This window comes from Olea europaea, unplaced genomic scaffold, assembly GCF_002742605.1.
Source record: "Olea europaea var. sylvestris unplaced genomic scaffold, O_europaea_v1 scaffold1657, whole genome shotgun sequence".
Taxonomy (NCBI): Eukaryota; Viridiplantae; Streptophyta; class Magnoliopsida; order Lamiales; family Oleaceae; genus Olea; species Olea europaea.
Window position 1 is genome coordinate 116546 of NW_019234232.1, and position 18147 is coordinate 134692.

At 32.7% G+C, this 18147-nt stretch overlaps 1 protein-coding gene across 1 annotated transcript; it reads left to right on the forward strand.

Moving 5' to 3' along the window:
• The first annotated feature begins 4339 nt into the window (after window positions 1-4339).
• LOC111377447 (F-box protein SKIP28-like) lies at window positions 4340-6868 on the forward strand. Its single transcript, XM_023000542.1, has 2 exons — window positions 4340-4665; window positions 6127-6868. Exons 1-2 carry the CDS (start codon window positions 4357-4359, stop codon window positions 6706-6708), a joined length of 891 nt encoding a protein of 296 aa, XP_022856310.1. The 5' UTR covers window positions 4340-4356; the 3' UTR covers window positions 6709-6868.
• Window positions 6869-18147: the final 11279 nt, after the last annotated feature.

Consider the following 18147-nt stretch of genomic DNA (forward strand, 5'->3'; position numbering starts at 1 on the left):
ACCATTTCCAACAATTTTAAAGTACCAATTTCGTACTAAGATAACTATTAAAGGGGAAAAAAGGAGAGAAGTTGCATGTTAAACATCATGACAAACGGTTGAGGTGAGTGGCCTAAAAATAGGAAGACACGTGTTAAGTGTTCATTGGACGGTTAAAAAAAGAAGAGGCAAATAGGTGCTGACATGCAGCACCTATTTTTTAATCTTGTCAACTGCCCCTATCTGAGTAGCAAAACTCTTCTTTGATCCGTGGGTTGGGCAGGATTTGACTATGAAAACTTTTTGCAAAGATATTATGTCCCCATTTCACAAATTATTGTTTCTAAATTCATTTTTCAATATATTCATTTTTAACCACATATTCACACAATAAAATATTATCCTTGTAAAGAGTAAATTTAATCATTGCTCATCAAACTCAAGCATATATTACTACTTGCTCATCAAACTATAAAATATAACTTGTTGCTCACCCATCTATTAAAATACTTACCTATCCATCACCCATTTAATCTCCATCAACTTCAATTAATGGAATGTGCCACGTGTTGGATAGAAATTTGACATGGCATGTAACAGACATTAAATTAGTCCAACTGGACAAAATCCCATGACAAATAAAAACCGTTTTCTCTAAAGAAGCCTCAAAGAAGGAAAACAAATTCTTCCCCAACTTGGAACCCTAGAAATCGCCCCCAAAATCCCAACTAAATCTTGAATTTGATCTCGGATTGCTTGTGTTTAACGGTTTTTGACATTCCATTCCTCTCACGGATTGCCCGCAACATTACAACAGAGGAGCTAGGGACGATTCAGAAACCCATATGATCATGGCTACAAGAAAAATTGTTCAGAATTCTTGATAAATGGACCCAATGTAGACGTGGAGTATAATGAAGAATCAACGATTTTCTTGTTATGGCTAAGATGCTGGTGTCAACGGATGTCTTCTATAAGAAAGAAAGACCACCTCTTACATTTTCTTTACTAGTTCAGTTTTTCCTTTTAGCATTGGTTGGGTTAGAATATGGGATTCTTAAATCCTATGAATTTTCATTTCTCAAATATCTTCATTTTCTCATATTTTGTTGTGTTTTTGGCTCTACCACCGAATAGGTTTTCATTTGTTATGGGATTTTAACGATTGTGGCCCAGTTGGACTGATTTAATGTTTGTTACCTGCCACGTCAACTTTCCGTCCAACACGTGGCACATTCCGTTCATCGAAATTGACGGAAATTAAATGGGTGATGGATGTGTAAGTATTTGGAGAGATGAGTGAGCAACAAGTTATATTTTATAGTTCGGTGAGCAAGTAGTAATGTAAATTGAAGTTGAGTGAGCATTGATTAAATTTACTCTCCATGTAAATCTAATTTTTTTTCTATTTTTAATCATGTATTCTCCTAAAAATTATTATTCAAAACTCTATTTTCTCCTAATAATGATTGTCAAACAGCATCTAAGAACACCCAAAATTGAGACTTAACCTACACCATAAATCAGTTTTTTGCAAAAATGATAAAATAGTGTAAAATAAGATTTTCTTCAACATCAATTTCATAGACTTAGCCTTCGTTTAGCCTTGTTTGAAAGAAATAAAAATTTAGCTTTTAATTAAAGTTACATTCAATAACTAATTTTAACTACATATTTTACGGAATTTATATTTTTTTAACCACATATTTTATCAATTTTTTATAAAAACCAACTAAAAATTTAAGGAGAATTATAAAAAATGTCACTTTTTTTGAAGATGCATAAAAAATTTGCATGTACACCTAATTTTATCAAAAATGTCACTTTTTTTTGTGGAAATGTCCAACTTACGCTTCATGTCCCCTTTTAGGAGCATTTAATGCTATGTTCCAATTCAATTAATGTTATGATTTGATTAGTTAAATTTATATATTATAATCATTGCATATATATATATTAGATTCATCATCCATTTTGAGAGGTTAGTTATTACGAATTATTTTTTATTTTTATCGAATAGTTTACTCTTTTTTAAATGATAAAAACAAGATGATCATCAAAGTGAAGAATGCTTTTGAAACTACTAATAATAATGATGTTCCTCATTTTTGAAATATTTTTGAAGGGAAAAAAATACCAAAAAGATTTATGCAAATGTTAAGTGGTAGCGACCTTCCCAAACCGGCTTTCATCTGCATTTGAATCATACTACACAGCGGTAGCAGCCTTACCAAACCCAAGTCGAAGTATGTGTCGGTGATTAAATTATCGAACATAGAACTATGAAGAATAAGACTACGCATTAACAAATATTCTGACTTCATCCAACAACGTTGAACGATGATCAACCATCGCGTATCTCATATAAATTCATTGTTTCTCTTGTGACCCCAGTAATGTGAAAAGCAGTCATACATTATAGATAAATAAGTAATAATAACATCAATATGATCAAAGTTATCATGTAAGTCAATTGATGAACGTAATTTGTCATAATCGTCCTCGTGCACATGGATCTCTAACCACTTCATGTGGGCAGCCAAAATAGCATTTCAAGGTGAAAATGAATTCATCAATCAAGCACAATAAACAAAAAATACGAAACAAACCACTGAAACTGGAACATGGAAAATGAATGAATCAATCAAGCATAAACAACTACGAATCAATCAACAAATTATGAGATCATAGCATTTCCTACATGTTAATGCGAAACATACGTGCAATGTTAGAACCAAAGTTCAAATTGTGGAACTGAGCTTAGGTAAAGGAAGGAATTGTCGTTCCCGATAGTTCATCTGTCGAAAACTTCAATTGATCTGTCGATGAGTCCATCTGTCGAGAATTACTGATGCTAAATGTCGAGAACGACAGTTCAATGTTAAGCGATTTAAAAGCTATGCTGTCATTTCATTCCGACATATTGTCATTTCAGTCTGACATATTGTCATTTCATTCTGACACAATACACAGGTTTTGTACAAGGATATATAAGGCATTCAAATAATTCATAGGGTCAAAAATGTCCTAAATTGACATTTTTGATAGAAAATTTGAAATGTGAATTTTTGATAATGCATAGCCAAATTTTGACACCCAATGAAATTTCCTCAAAATTTAATATAGTAGATTGAAATATGCTTCAATTTGACAAGTCATGGAGCCAAGGTAAAATTGGAAAAGTTTGGCACGAGGGGAGCTGTAGTTTCAACCAATTTTGACGACTCTTTAACCTCATTTTATTAGTCCATCTGTCACGTAAAAATAAATTTTCTTTTAATTGAAAATATAATTTTTCTTACATTTTTTTAATATACACATTAAATAGAATAATATTTGAAAATTAAAAAAATTAACTATACTCTTAACAAGAAAGGCCTATAACTTGAGACAAACGACAAAGAAAAACAAGTCTATTTTTATGGGACAGATGAAGTATGAAATTTTATAGAAAGGTATTTGTATATAAATATATTATTATTGTTGGGTTTAAATTTCGTCTAATTTTATTGTTGTTTGATGGTCCAATCATTCTTTTTTCCTGCGGAAGGTTGCTAAAAATTGTCAATTTTTAGTTATTCAATTTTATTCCATGTCTTTTAAAGAAATTGAGTTTCAAATCAATCCTCAAGTAAAAATGAAAATTGTTCAATCTTGTCACAGTGATAGGCTCAAAAATCGTGAGAACCTGTGTTAACATACGATTAAATAAAATAAAGAAAAAAAATGCAGTCAGGTGTAGCCATCCCACCCCTCTCAAAAGCCCCTGTTCAAGGAATAGTGACCTTGGGAGCTCTAGGTTCCAGAACATCACCGTTTATACCAAATTAAAAAAAGTGAAATCACCAATGACCATAAAATGGTACATAATGAGAGTGTCTTTGCTCCCAAAGTTCAACCACTTTTCTTCGATCAGATTGGGACCGAAGACCAAGACCATATTGAGACAAGGTAAGGGAACCTAGAACTTTGCAAGTGTAATTATTTGTGACAAATTGTAAATATTTTCTGCCTTCCCAACTACCCCAACAAACCAACAAAGAGAAAATGTTCATTAAATAGTAGAGCCATTTTCAAACATATGTAGGCCGTAGTACCTGCACGGCTGCACCGTACACTGTAGTGCATGTCACAATTTCGCTAAGGGCCTGTTTGACCCGATTTTTTCATCCAAAAAATTAATTTTTTAATTATTATTTCACTATTTTATTCGTTATATTTGACTTCTTCTCTCATAGATAGACCTCACTTTTCTCCTAACAGTCAAAAAATCAATTCTCAAAATCACTCTAAATTTCCATACTCAACTTGCCCTACTTCTTTATTATCATATTCATAAATATATATCCCTCTCTGTCATATTCATTTCATTAAACCATGAGTACTTGTTCTGAATCAGGTCCACCACAAGAAGCCCTTTTCTTTGTCTTAGCTTTTCTTCCTGTTTTTGAGCTTGTTTCGATGAGTCAAGTCTGCAAATCACTTAGGGATGCTATAAACAATAATATGCCATGGCTTAGCGTAGTAGTCGAACCGCCTTTGAACAAGGGTCTTTCAGATGATATTCTGATGAAGGTTACGTCGAAAGCAAATGGCCGGCTAAGGGTTCTGTCTCTGAAGAACTGCGTGAAAGTTACTGATGAGGGACTTCTGAAGGTTGTAGAGGAAAATCCCTTTATCTCCAAGGTATATAATAAATTTCTTCTTTTGACTAAGATATGTTGGTTAATTTGATTGATGTTACACTACATCATGCGCGATTTATCTTCTTTATTGTAAAGATTATTTTAATATTTTCAATTAATTAGGATCCGTTTGATTGCAGAGATGAATTGGGGGAGGGGGGGAAACGAATTTCAGAAAATTGAATTACCTATAAATTGTTAATTTATTGTATTTGATTGATATAGTTTTTTAAGTGAAAAACGTTGAAATAAAAGTATTTTTTGATGTTCGTTTAACTTTATTTTACATGAAAATTATCAACTAAAGGGATAAATTTACTGATATTAGAGATATGATTTGTTTCAATTGAAAAAAAAACAAAAAAAATCATCTATTTTTGGTATAAAATCGCTATAGTTATCGGGAAAATGGATTCTCACCATTTTGGTGAGAATTCAAATACATCAAAAATATTGGACTTTGGCTGAGTGGCAACAAAGTGAGAAAATGAATTTTAGGGAAAATAAATGCTATCAAACAATGGAAAAATAGAAGATGAAATTGAAATTCCATTTTTCATGGAATTCCAATGGCTTTCAAATATGTTGAGAAGAAATGAATGGGAGGGAGGATAAGATTTGATTTGTATTTAATTTATTCATTTATTTTCTCTATGTTATGCTTTATTTTCATTAGCCAACTTGAGTACTTGACATCACGATCTGACTAGGGCAAATAATTTGAGGCTAACTTTAGAAGCCTTCTCAATGTAAATAAGAGAAAGAAGTAGTGAACTGAATCATGCTGAAACGACCATAATTTGAGTCAAATTTAGATACCCGTTAGGTCAAAATGATATAGTTTGAATAGTGAAGGTAAATTCGAATTATCTCGATTATTGAAGGTAAACATGTTTAATCCTATCAAGTTTAGTGTAGAAATATGCCGATAATTTCAATTTTTAACTGTTTGTCAGCAAATTTATATGTTGTTTCGATTTTGTCACCATTTCTTGGTTGCGACTCTATTTAGTGTACTTACATTTTGTTTCCCTTCAAACACTTCCTCCTGCTAAATCAAACGAAATGCAAACATCTAAATTATAAAAAAGAAAAAGATGTAGCACTGTAATTCTTTTGGTGAATTAGTTTCATCGTCTAGCTAGGCAAAAATATTTATTATTGAACAAGTCAAGTTCTCATAATGCGTTTTTCAAAAGAGATTAAAAATAAAAATTAAAAGAACAGAAAGAAAAATAAAAAGAAAGCTAGCATAGTCCAAAGAGATGTGTATTTACTTAGTTGAATGATAAAAGTAATGCACTAACAAAAATTTTCATGTTACGTCGTCATTTGCGTTAATAGATTTCACAAAAAAAGTTGAACAATTAAGGTATAAGTTGGGTGATTAGTGGTTTTTTTTTTTTTACCCAAGCATGCCCTTGTAAAATTAACATTTTTGATCTTTATCTTTCCTTTGCAGCTCTATACTCCAGGCTGCACAAGCATAACACCGGAGGGATTGATCGAAGCAGTGAAGTTGCTAACAAAAAACAATCACAGCCTAAAGAGTATAAAAATCAATGGCATCAACAACATGAAAAAAGAAGACCTTGAAACGCTTCACAATTTAATGGATTTGGACCGAACACAACAGAAGAAAGGGAAGATCTTATATCATGAGCACAAGAAATGCTCAAGCCTTGGACATGAAGAAATTGATCGCTCCATAGATGTAGATGTTTGTCCCAAGTGTTCTTCAGTACGAATGGTTTTCGATTGCCCTGGAGATTTCTGTCCGAGGAAGCAGCAGCATTGGACAATTGAATGTAGGGGATGCGACAACTGCATTCCAAGGTGTGAAGAGTGTGGCATTTGTATTACTGGTCAAGAACTCGCAGAGGCAGCTTTTGCAGACGCGTTGTGCTTAGAGTGTTGGCTGCAGCTCCCGGAATGCAATTTCTGTAACAAGCCATATTGCAACCAACATGCCCATCAGGGCTGTTGCAAATTTTCTGGCTCTTCTGGATTTGTCTGCACTGCTTGTCATGCAAAGCTCTCCTGAAAACTCCCACCGAGGCGATTTGATGATGTTATGTAAACGTTCTATGAAAAAGGATATTGTTACATTGAGTCCTCACTTGGCTCTAAGCAGTGAGAATTTGAGCCACATTGTGACTTGATACAACATCAATTTTCCAAATTCGAGTCCTGCATTTATGTTAGATTGGACTACTGTTGAAATGATTATACAAAGCACATTGAAAATCCATTAAGCATGAAGCATTAAAGGGAAAACAGATTCGTGAACTCAGGGTTTTATTCTTTACATGATTAATGAATGTGATTTGTAGAGTTGGGGGCACTGTTTTCCACAGGACAGTTGGGACAGACCAATTCTCGATAGAGAAGATTACGAAAAAAGATTGGCCCGAAGAGATAGATACATGCTTCATGCATAGGGTAAGAACCAGTACCGAATACTCACAGCATCGGGGCGTGGGTGGGGTTTTTGGTAATTTTTATACAACGGGACCCACCTGGTGTGAGTGTTGATAGGAGTCTACCCAGACTACCCTGTTAACCTAGCAAAATTTAGAAGAGATACGGAAAGGCTTGAATGGATAGGTAAGGGACAAACTAATTGCACCTAACAATCAGGTACATGACTTATTTGACTTAAGAAGCAAGCCTAAAAGAGGAAGGGATTCGTCTAATGCCTTTTTTCGGCTAAATCATTAATGCCGTCATTTGCCATGTATAATCGAACTGTTTGAGTTGTCTACTGCTATTCAAATTAGTTTTTAATTTTATTATTATAATTAAACCTTCAGGTGATATATTTTATTTATTGATAACAAATTAAAGCATAACACACATTAAAAATAAAGTCACAGGGTCCAAAGATGTGCAACATAATGCAGAGTTAATAACTGCACTTCATGCGCTCTCGTCACTGTTGGACTCATACACCATTTGTGAAATTAGGTATGGACAGAATTCATATTTGAAAGTTCAGGTATGGATTAAGAAAATTGAAGGGTTGGGTACCTATAAGAAATAATTGCTTAACTTAAATATGGATGATAACATATTTAGAAGTTCGAATGTCGACTTTGAAAAATTGGAAGTTTGGATACCTATAAAAAGGCAGTTAAAAAGGATGTTTGACTCCTCTTCTCTCCATATCATATATATTAATAGTGGTAAGGAATAATTCCTTGATTTAATGGTTATACCATGGATGATGAATATGTTTACTTCAATTTTGTTAGTCCTTCAATGAATGGACGTATGGTAATTAATTAGTCTGTCATCTAGACTGTTTGTTTAGAGACTTAGTTGTTAAAAGTGTAATAATCGTCGATTATTTGATATTATTGAATTTCTCTATGTTTTTGTCTGGTTGGTGGTGCATAAGCTCTCAAAAACTGCTTTCGATATACTCATTATTAAAGAAGTATAAAAGTTGAACTATGCATTTGGAACTTGAAATGGAAGATTTATCTACTTATCATTTTACGAAAATGATACAAACGAAGAATGAAAATAATGTAATTGATAATAGATCCACCTATCTAACATCTATGATCCAAGAACTTGGAATAATCTTGATTTGTTAGTGATGAATGAGCCATGCAAGAGATATTTCATTAGAAAAGGATCCTAAAGATAATTTTTCTGACTGTTTCTCTTCTAACTTTTATATCAATCACGTTATACATCCAAGTTTAAATCCAAGCTCAAATCTAGATGGGACACACGGACAGTTTGAAAAATTAAAACAAAAACACACTCAATTATTTTCTGACACATCAATCTGTCTCTTCACCCCCTATTTTTAAGCATGACTAACTGAATTTATTCCTTTTATATTCATTCTGTATCCAATTATACGGTGCACTATCTTATATTTTTGCACACGTCACCCAAATCTTAATACTTGCCCTTTCAATAATGGACAAGAAATATGTCTTTCCTCAAGTAGATTTGTTAGATGGACTCCCACAAATTTGAGTGCACGTGTAACGCCTCGAGATCTTTTTCATTTTCATTATTTTATTCTTCCATAAAAATAGCTCGAGGTATTACCAACATTTTCTTTATCTAATTTAAGCGGAAATATCACTTTCACTAAGTGCTGAAAATGCATAAAAATAGCTATTAAAAAATATGCACAAAATTTAATATGAAGATGTTCTTTAAATAAAAGTTTGACAATTATCTTTTCTAGAAAATTTGCTTGATGACCCCATAAGCATCACTCGATCAATTTTTCACGCGTCCAAATGACTCGTTCTCATCTGAAAGGTATTGTAAGAGTGAGTATTTTGAGAACAATCAGTAAGACTACGTACACATTTTTATTCGCATAATATAAATATAAAACTGACATAACATATCAACATTTCTTAGATTTAGAACTCAATGAATTTATTAAGAATCCCCATGTCCCGTAGGATTTAATATCTTTGACCTATTGGTTCATCACGAAGGATTTAACATAAAGTTATATATATATATATTTCACTTACCATTAACTAAGAATGCAAATCATCACACGTTAGGGTGAATTCAATATGTTAATTAACCTATTTTTGTATTTCAAATCAATCATGTTAAGTGTGGAAATTAGTATTCATTGATGGGACGGTTCTATAAAATTTGAAAAGGTATATTATATTGATTACAAATAAATAAATAAATAAATAAATGATTGACTTTATGTTTTCCAATTCTCAAGAAATGTCTTATTCTTCATTTTACTATTATATATATGTTAGAATTCAAGGGTGTGCAGCGAGTGATTCTAGCTACTTCTTATTTTATTAAGGCGGCTTTTTCTTTATTAATAAAATATAGGATTAGAGTAATTTTCTTTCTATCAAGATAACTCGAATATGGCTGATCCAAAATTATTTCTTCTTGAGCCAATTTATGTTATTTAGCACGAGCTACAAAATGAGTATAATATCAATATTTTTTTATCAACTTTTAAAATATGTAAATATTCAACCCAAATAAGATTTATGATAAATTCTAAGTACGCATAAGCAAAATGAATCATCAACCTTTGTACTTTTAATGTGACGACAAATCTAAACATGAATTATTTCATTTGCTAAGTGACCTATATTAAATTTAGGCCCATAAGAAAAATAGTAAGAAAAATTCGGGGAGTCACAACACATACTCTAAAATGGAGGATGATTTAAGCCACTTTAAAACTGAACTCTATGCCGTTTCTCTAGAACACAAGTTACACAACTCTTACAGAAATGTAGGCTTGAGATTCTATCAACACCAAAACACCCATGTTTCTGGAAAATTTATAAACTTCTGTTACTTATGGAGCTAATCTTTTATACCTACTATGAAGTTATCAATTGTGGCAGAATTAGCCAATGCAGAATCAGAAGGCTAGTTTTGTAATGTCATTTTGATGTCGTGTTATGAATTGATCACAAAATAATCACAATAATGAAATAAGTTAGAACAAAATATGATCATCAAAATTTATGTGAAAACTCAAGACGGGAAAAATCACAGGTAGAGAAGGAGAAATCTAATATAATCAATAGTACTTGTGTTTACAATAAGATCTCAATGCTCTTAACTAAGATTTAAAGCTCTCAATGAATGTTTGGGAACAATATATATATATATATATAATCAAGTTGTAGGTGAATAGAAGTTAAAAAAACACGTCGAAACGCGAAATGGGCCTGGGCGGGATAATCCCGTTGCTTGAGCGCTAGGCGGGTGACAAGTCTCTGTAGAAAATCTGTAGGCGCCGCTCCAACGGCCAGCTAGTAGCAAGCTAGCAAAAATGCCGTGACTTTTCTTCTCGATCTATAATTTTGATCTCTTTAAGACCACTTAGACTAGGAATCTAATACTCACTAGAATTTGGGTCACATTACAACATGTGACATGTTCGAAAAAATTGACGAATGTTGCCAACAACATGGGGAGCAAATTGGACATTTTTTTATTAAACCAACTGGTAAATTTTTTCTTCAATAAATCCCAATTTTTTTGAGCATTCTTATGAGGAGTTTCTTCAATCATTGATCAGCTATAGCCACTTTTCATGGTAGATTTTACAATCCAGGTTTCTTCGACCCTTTGCAAGAATGTTTCCTTTTTGCAAGGATATTTTTAGATTTAGAAAATATTTTTCTTCCTTTTTGGTGTCTGACTTTTGGTTTCTAGTAGAAAACTACCTCAAACATTTTCTGTCCCCGATGCCTTTTTTGGATATGGTGAAAACATGGTTAACATACCATTTTTCACGAACAACACCAATCGACTAACCTCAAAAGTTGCGTCAACAGAATTTCAACCACATCTCCTTCACGTGGATGTCACCTACACATTGAAACACTCTGTTAAGAGGTAAATGTCATCGGTTGAGAAAAAGATCTAATGAGCATTTACACTTCGATAGTTAAGTCAACGATTGAACAAGAAATAAGTAAGTGCAAGAAACGATATAGAGGGTTTGGTCAGAGCCAGAAATTCTTACCTTTTGTGAAGTGAAGTCATAGAAAAATGAAAATGGGCCAAGTGGTTAATGGATCGAGGCCAAGCCCAATATGAAGTTGTTTAATTAAATAACTTAATCAATTGAATAGTAGATGCCACGTCAACATATATGGGACCCCTCCATTTTGTGCATACCACTTAATTTATAGGTATAACACGTCAGCAATGCTTAATATAATATGAGCATCGATGCTTAGTGTGTGTGTGTACGCAATTTCTGGTTTAGTTAAAAAACATTAAATCAAATTCAACAAAAAAATTTAACCATATATTTTATGAGACTCACAACTTTTATATATTTTTATCAAAATCTGTATAAATATAATTTTTAGCAAAACCAGACGGGGCCTTAATTTATACCTCTGCATATTCCTCCCCAAATTCTCAAAATTATTTTGAGTCGTTTTCTTCCTTCGCATGATCCTTACTTTCCCAAATTCCCCCAACAAACCAAGCTAGAGAAAGTGTTCATTAAATGCTGCCATATTAATGTTTGGCTGAGCTTATAAGTTATTTTAAAAGTACCATTTTGACAATGTTGATGTGGAATGAGAGATCACCAAGGCTTTTTTGAGCTCAATATTCTCCAACTCAATCAAAACCTCTAATAAGTCGAGACCAAACCAAAGACCAAGAAAGGATCCAAATGCTGGTTGCTTGAAGAATACCCATTTAGAATACACAATAAGGATGTTATTGCAACCACAAAGGCCAAAGAAATTGGATAAGAAAAGGCACAGAAAGGAAGCATGAAGCAAGGCACTGTTTTTTCACCAAGGAAGAAAATAATGCAATAACACACACGAGACTTGGCTAAGGAAGCAACATATATATGTGTGATTAGGGTGTAAAAATGGACCAAGCCCAATAAGTGGTCAAGTGAGTCATTAAGTGGGCCATTCACCATAAGCCATCCAAGGAGTCGGGAAATGGGCTATGAACAACACTAATAAAATCATGTTTCTTCAAATGGCCCAAATGGCTTTAGGTCAAGTCGTAATATTATGAGGAGTTGATTTTTGGTTCAGTCAATTGATCAATGCCGATTGAGAAATTATATACTAGGTTACATAAGAGCTTGAGAAGTCATTTGACAACAATTTGCCCAACAAACCTCCACTTTAGTATCAAAAGACTTGCAAGAAAATATTATCACTCAATAGTGACAATTTCAGAAGGAGAATCGATAAAATTGAAAATTATTTAACTCCATTGATGTTCAAAAGACCATTGCAACTTCTACACATTATCGATGGCAACACTTTAGTGCCCATCCCAATGGTTTATATTATGTATGAACTTTTTCAAGTTTTACCACTTCTTATGATACAATATCTCTAATAAAATATAGTCTAACATCAATGCGTTTGGTGCGTTTGTGAAAAATAGGATTTTTGCATAGATGTAAAGGAGTTTGACAATCTGAATATATTACTACATAATCATTTAGGACACAAAGTTCATGAACCAAGCCTCTAAGCCACAAAGTTTCTTTGATTGCTTTGGTGGCAGCAATATATTCTAATTCTATTGTGGACAGTACAACTATGTGCTGTAACAGTAATTTCCAGATAATGTAGGAGTTAGACAAAGTAAACACATATAAAGAAGTCGATTTTCTATTATCCCTATCCCCCGATCTGTATCTACAAAACCTTTTAATTTCACACATTCTTTATTAGCACCAAACTTTAGACCTACATCACTAATCCCCTTTAAATATCTTAACTTTAAAGCTTTTCAATGATCGGAACTCAGATTATACATGTACCTCCTAAGAGTACTGATTGCAAAATCTAAATCCTATCTAATGCAAACCATCAAATACATAATAGATCAAATCACATTAGAGTATGGGATCCTACTCATGTATTTTATTTCTTTTTTTATTACAAGGAGCCTAATCTTTAGATAATACAAAATAATTAGTTAAAGGTAATGTAACAGGTTTGCAATCATACATGCCAAATCTTTTCAACAACTTAGAAATATAAGACGACTGATGCAAAAACAAAACAGAATTTGACATATCTCTTTAAATTTCTATAATTTGGATTCTCTTGGCTTTACCTAGATTTTCGTGTGAAATTCGTCATTCAACTTTGTTTTTATCTTGCTTATCTATTTAGGTTATGAACCAACTAAGAGCATATCATCCACATATAACAATAAAAACACATAGTCATTATTAGCATCATCATATTGAAAATACAGGCATGATCAAACTTATTCCTTTGAAACCCTATAGTGAGTCTAAAAGAGTCAAATATTTTATGCCACTGTCTAGGTAATTGCTTTAAACCATATAAAGATCTTTTCAAAAAACACACATGATCAAATTTTAATTTGTCTTTAAAACCTCTTGATTGATTCATAAAGATTTGCTTATCAAGTTCATCACATAAAAGGCAATTTTTACATTGAGTTGTTCAAGTATCTAGCCAAAATGTGCAACTAATTCAAGAATGACTCTAATAATAGCATACTCAACAACTAGTGAGAAAATCTCATTGTAATCAACATCCGCCTTCTGTATGTACCCCTTAGCCACTAACCTAGCTTTAAATTTTAGGGTTTCAGATGCATTAGTACTCTCTTTAACCTTAAAAACCCACTTAAAGTCAACTGTGGATTTATTCTTAGGTCTTGGAACTAGTTCTAAAGTTTGATTTTTTTCTAAGGAATTCATCTCCTCTTTCATTGCCTTAAACCACTATTCAGATTTTTTACTCTTCATCACATAATCAAAGGTTTTTGGCTCTCTATCAACTAGATCCTCATAACTAGCATGAGCAAAAGTTAACTCAGATTTATATCCGAATCTTCTAGAGTCTCTTATTTGTCTTCTTTCTTTGTCCCTAGATAAATTATATTCTTTTAAGGAATTCTCTTCCTCAGGATACTCTTCTGTCACTATTTCTTCTCTATTCTCCACCTCAAGTTGTTGAACTTGAATCTCTACCTTATTTGAGGTGATAGGGACAAATGTACAAAGTTTTCCTAGCTCTACATTTAACTGATCTATCTCTCCACCTTTCTATTCTTCACTTACAAATTCAAATTCAGTCTTAAAGTAAGGCATCTTAGCCTTGTTAAATGTGACATCTCTACTCACAATAATCTTAACCCCCTTTTGGTTTCTATCCCATAACCTATAACCATTGATGCCCTTAATGTAGCCTAGAAACACACATTTCGTAACTCCAAGTTCAAGCTTTCCCTCACTCCGATGAGAAAATGTAACACATCCAAATGTTTTAAGCACAGAATAATTACTTAACTTTTTAGACCATTTTTCATTAGAAGTATCACCATTCAATGGAGTCAAATTAATCAAATAACAAGCAGTCATAACAGCTTCATCCGAAAAAGACTTTGGGACACTGGAACTTAACATCATGTATCACACTTTATCAAGTATAGTTCTATTCATCTTTTCAAGGACCCCGTTTTGCAAAGAAGTGTAAGGAACAAACAATCTTTTGCATTGTTATTCCATTTTTTTAAACATATTATCAAATTCAGAGTTACGTAACTCCATGCCATTATCAGTTCACAAAAAACTTAATCCTTTTGCTAGATTGATTCTCAACTTGTCTTTTTCATTTATTAAAACTGTGAAAATTGTGAGATTTAGATAAATCCACACCATCTTGTGTAATCATTAATAATAGACAAGAAATATCTATTTTCATCCTACGTGGAATTACTAACAGGACCTTCAAGTTTGAATGTACATATTCAAGTATGCTTTTAGTTTTATGAGCACTTGTGGAGAAAGAAGTTCTATGATACTTGCCAAGTACACAGTGATCAAAGAAAGATAAATTAGACACACAATCATTATCAAAAGCACATTTTTCATTAGGAAGTTTAAAACCCTTAATACTCACATGTGCTAGTCTATTATGTCATTTATGTGTGTGATCAGCCTTAAGAGAAGAGATGAAGGAATCTTAACCTCTTATAACTTCTCCAATAGTGATATAAGTATAATATTTTTTGGTTCCATTGATGGAAACAATTGCAATCTTAACCAAACGAACATCACAACCATCAAGACTCAACCCACAACGTTACACCTTCGATTGCCTCTTTTTACCCACTCCAATTACCCTTTTTCTAACTCACAAAGGACATAGGAGAGTGATTTGCAAGCCACAAAGGAAGGAAGGAAAAGATAACAATGGTTGAATATCATTAAAGAAATCACCTTACTCGATTGCCTTTCTCTACTCTCACCTCTCTTGCACAAACATATACACATGACTAAAAAGAGAAAGTCAAATGATGTATATAATAATCAATTAGGTCACTAACTTGGCCCAAACACTCCTCTCCAGAATGGGTCGAAGACGTTAATTGGATCACCAACTAAAAAGCCAAACTAACCATTTAGATGGGCTAAAACATAACCAATCAACCAAGGCCTAAACCAGTAACCACAATGACAATTGAGCTAAACTCATGGGCCATCCTAAGGTGTGCAAGGTTTTTTTCAGGTGAACTAAGTCTATGGTGTCGATAAATTTTTCGACTACTATTTTAAATCATCATCCGAATTTATTGGATATCAAAACCTGATACACAACGTATGGAGGTTGTAGTTATTGAACTATACATGACAGAGAAGTCACAACTTTGTAATAAATTTTGTAGGGCTCAGATTCGAATTATTTTGTATTTTAAACGATTTCAACCAAAAGTAGTTGCAGAAAATTAAAAGAAAGAACACAAAGGAATTTTTCACTTGTTAAGAGTCTGGATGTTTAGTCTTGAGATCTAATCATCTTTTGAGCATCTGCAATCAAATATAGCTCTAGATCCACTAAGCATACCAAGAAATGGTTACAATATGTACGAAGAAACCATGTGTTTCTTCGATTTCTCTCTCGCCTCTTTCAATCAATAATCTCAACAATGAGAGTACTAAACTCTCATATTACAACACAAGATTGAAGAAATCACAAAGATCGATTCCAGATTTCACAGAGAGAACAAAACCTAACTTTCACTCAGAGAAAAGGAAGAGACAAAGGAAAAAATCTCACGAAGCGTCTGGAAGAAGGAAACAAGAGGGCCAAGACCAAGTTATATATCTGGTCATCTCAAATGTCACGATCCAAGGGACAGCAATCAACCACTTGTATGGCTGACACTAATTCCTTTGAAGAGGCAAAGTGGCATTCCCTCAAAACATGCTTTCTTTAAATCCTATAACCTAAAATCAGACAGCCCAAATAACAATTGATCCAATTAGGCTAGCCAAGAATTATGAGGCAATCCAATTACAATTAACATTTTCCACCTTGTTGAAAAATTTCTTGGCACTTATTAATGGATCTAGTCATCTACATCAATTGCTTCATTTGCTCTAAACTACCTATAAAAAGAAAAAATGTTTTAGTTAGTACATGTACCAAAAAACATACTTGAAGTTCTAAGTATCACTACCTTAAGTGATATTGGGAATCTTCAGGCAATTTTTGAACTTATTCAAAGGTAATACCTTAGTCCCCAAATCTGAAGGATTAAAATTTGGAGGTATTTTTATCAAACTGATTAAACCCTTTTCTACCATATTTCTTACAAAATTATATTTCATATCTGTGTTTAGTCCTATCATGGTACATAGGATTTCTACTCATATGTACGGCACTTTGCTTATCGATATATATCCTTATAGAATTATTTATGAATCCAATTTCATTTAATAAGCCTCTCAGCCAAATATTCTCCTTCACAGCATCACATGCTACTATATATTCACCTTCAATAGAGGACAAAACAATTCGTTTTTGTAACTGTAACTTCCAACCAATGCAGCCTTCACACAAAGTAAACATGTAAGCAGATGTTGATTTTCTTTTATCTAAGTCACTAGCAAAGTCAGAATCAATGTAACCTTTTAAGTTTACCCCTTCTTACATCTTTTAAACATTAAATCCAGATCAAAAGAACCCTTTACGTATCTTAGCATCCATTTCATGGCTAGCCAGTGTATTTCACCTAGATTGGACATGAACCTTCTAAGAATACTAAATCCATGTGCTAGGTCAGGTCTAGTACTGACCATAAGATACATTATTGAACCTATAGCAATAGCATAAGGAGTTTTTTCCATTCTTCCAAATTCATCATCTATTTTTGGTGAATATTCACTTGACAGTTTAAAATAATTTGCAATAGGTAAAGTAACAAGTTTATACTCGATAATAGGAAAATTTTCACATATTTTCTTCACATAAGAGCCTTTTTTTAACATCAAAATACAATTATGCCTATCTCTTTCTATCTCCATTCCAATAATCATTTTAGCTTGCCCTAAGTATTTCATCTCAAATTCAGATTTTAATTTTGACTTAATGATATCAATTTCAACTTTGTCATAGTAAGCAAGTAACATGTCATCAACATATAGTAACAAATAAATGGATTTAGGTCTACCTGAGCCTTTATAAACAAACATGAATCATAATTACCTTTTACAAAGCCTAATTTTTGCACATAGGCATTAAATTTTATATATCATTGCCTAGGGGCTTGTTTCAGCCTATAAAGAGATTTTTTCAACGAGCAAACCTTTTCAGTTTTAGATTTTACTTCAAACCCCATGGGTTGATTCATATATATAATTTCATTAAGGTCACCATTTAGAAAAACAATTTTTACATCAAGTTGTTTTAACTCCTAGTTAAAATGGTCAATAAGGGCTAGCAATATTTTGATTGAAGTATATTTTGCCACAAGAGAAAATATTTCATTATAGTCCACCCTTTCCTTTTGAGTAAACCCCTTAGCAACTAGCTTGGCCTTATATCTCTTATTTTCTGAATTAGTATATCCTTTAATTTTGAAAATACATTTACAATCTACTATCTTATGATTCTTAGGTTTATCAAAAAGGGTTCAGTATCTATTTTTAATAAGAGATTCAATTTCTTCATTCATGGCT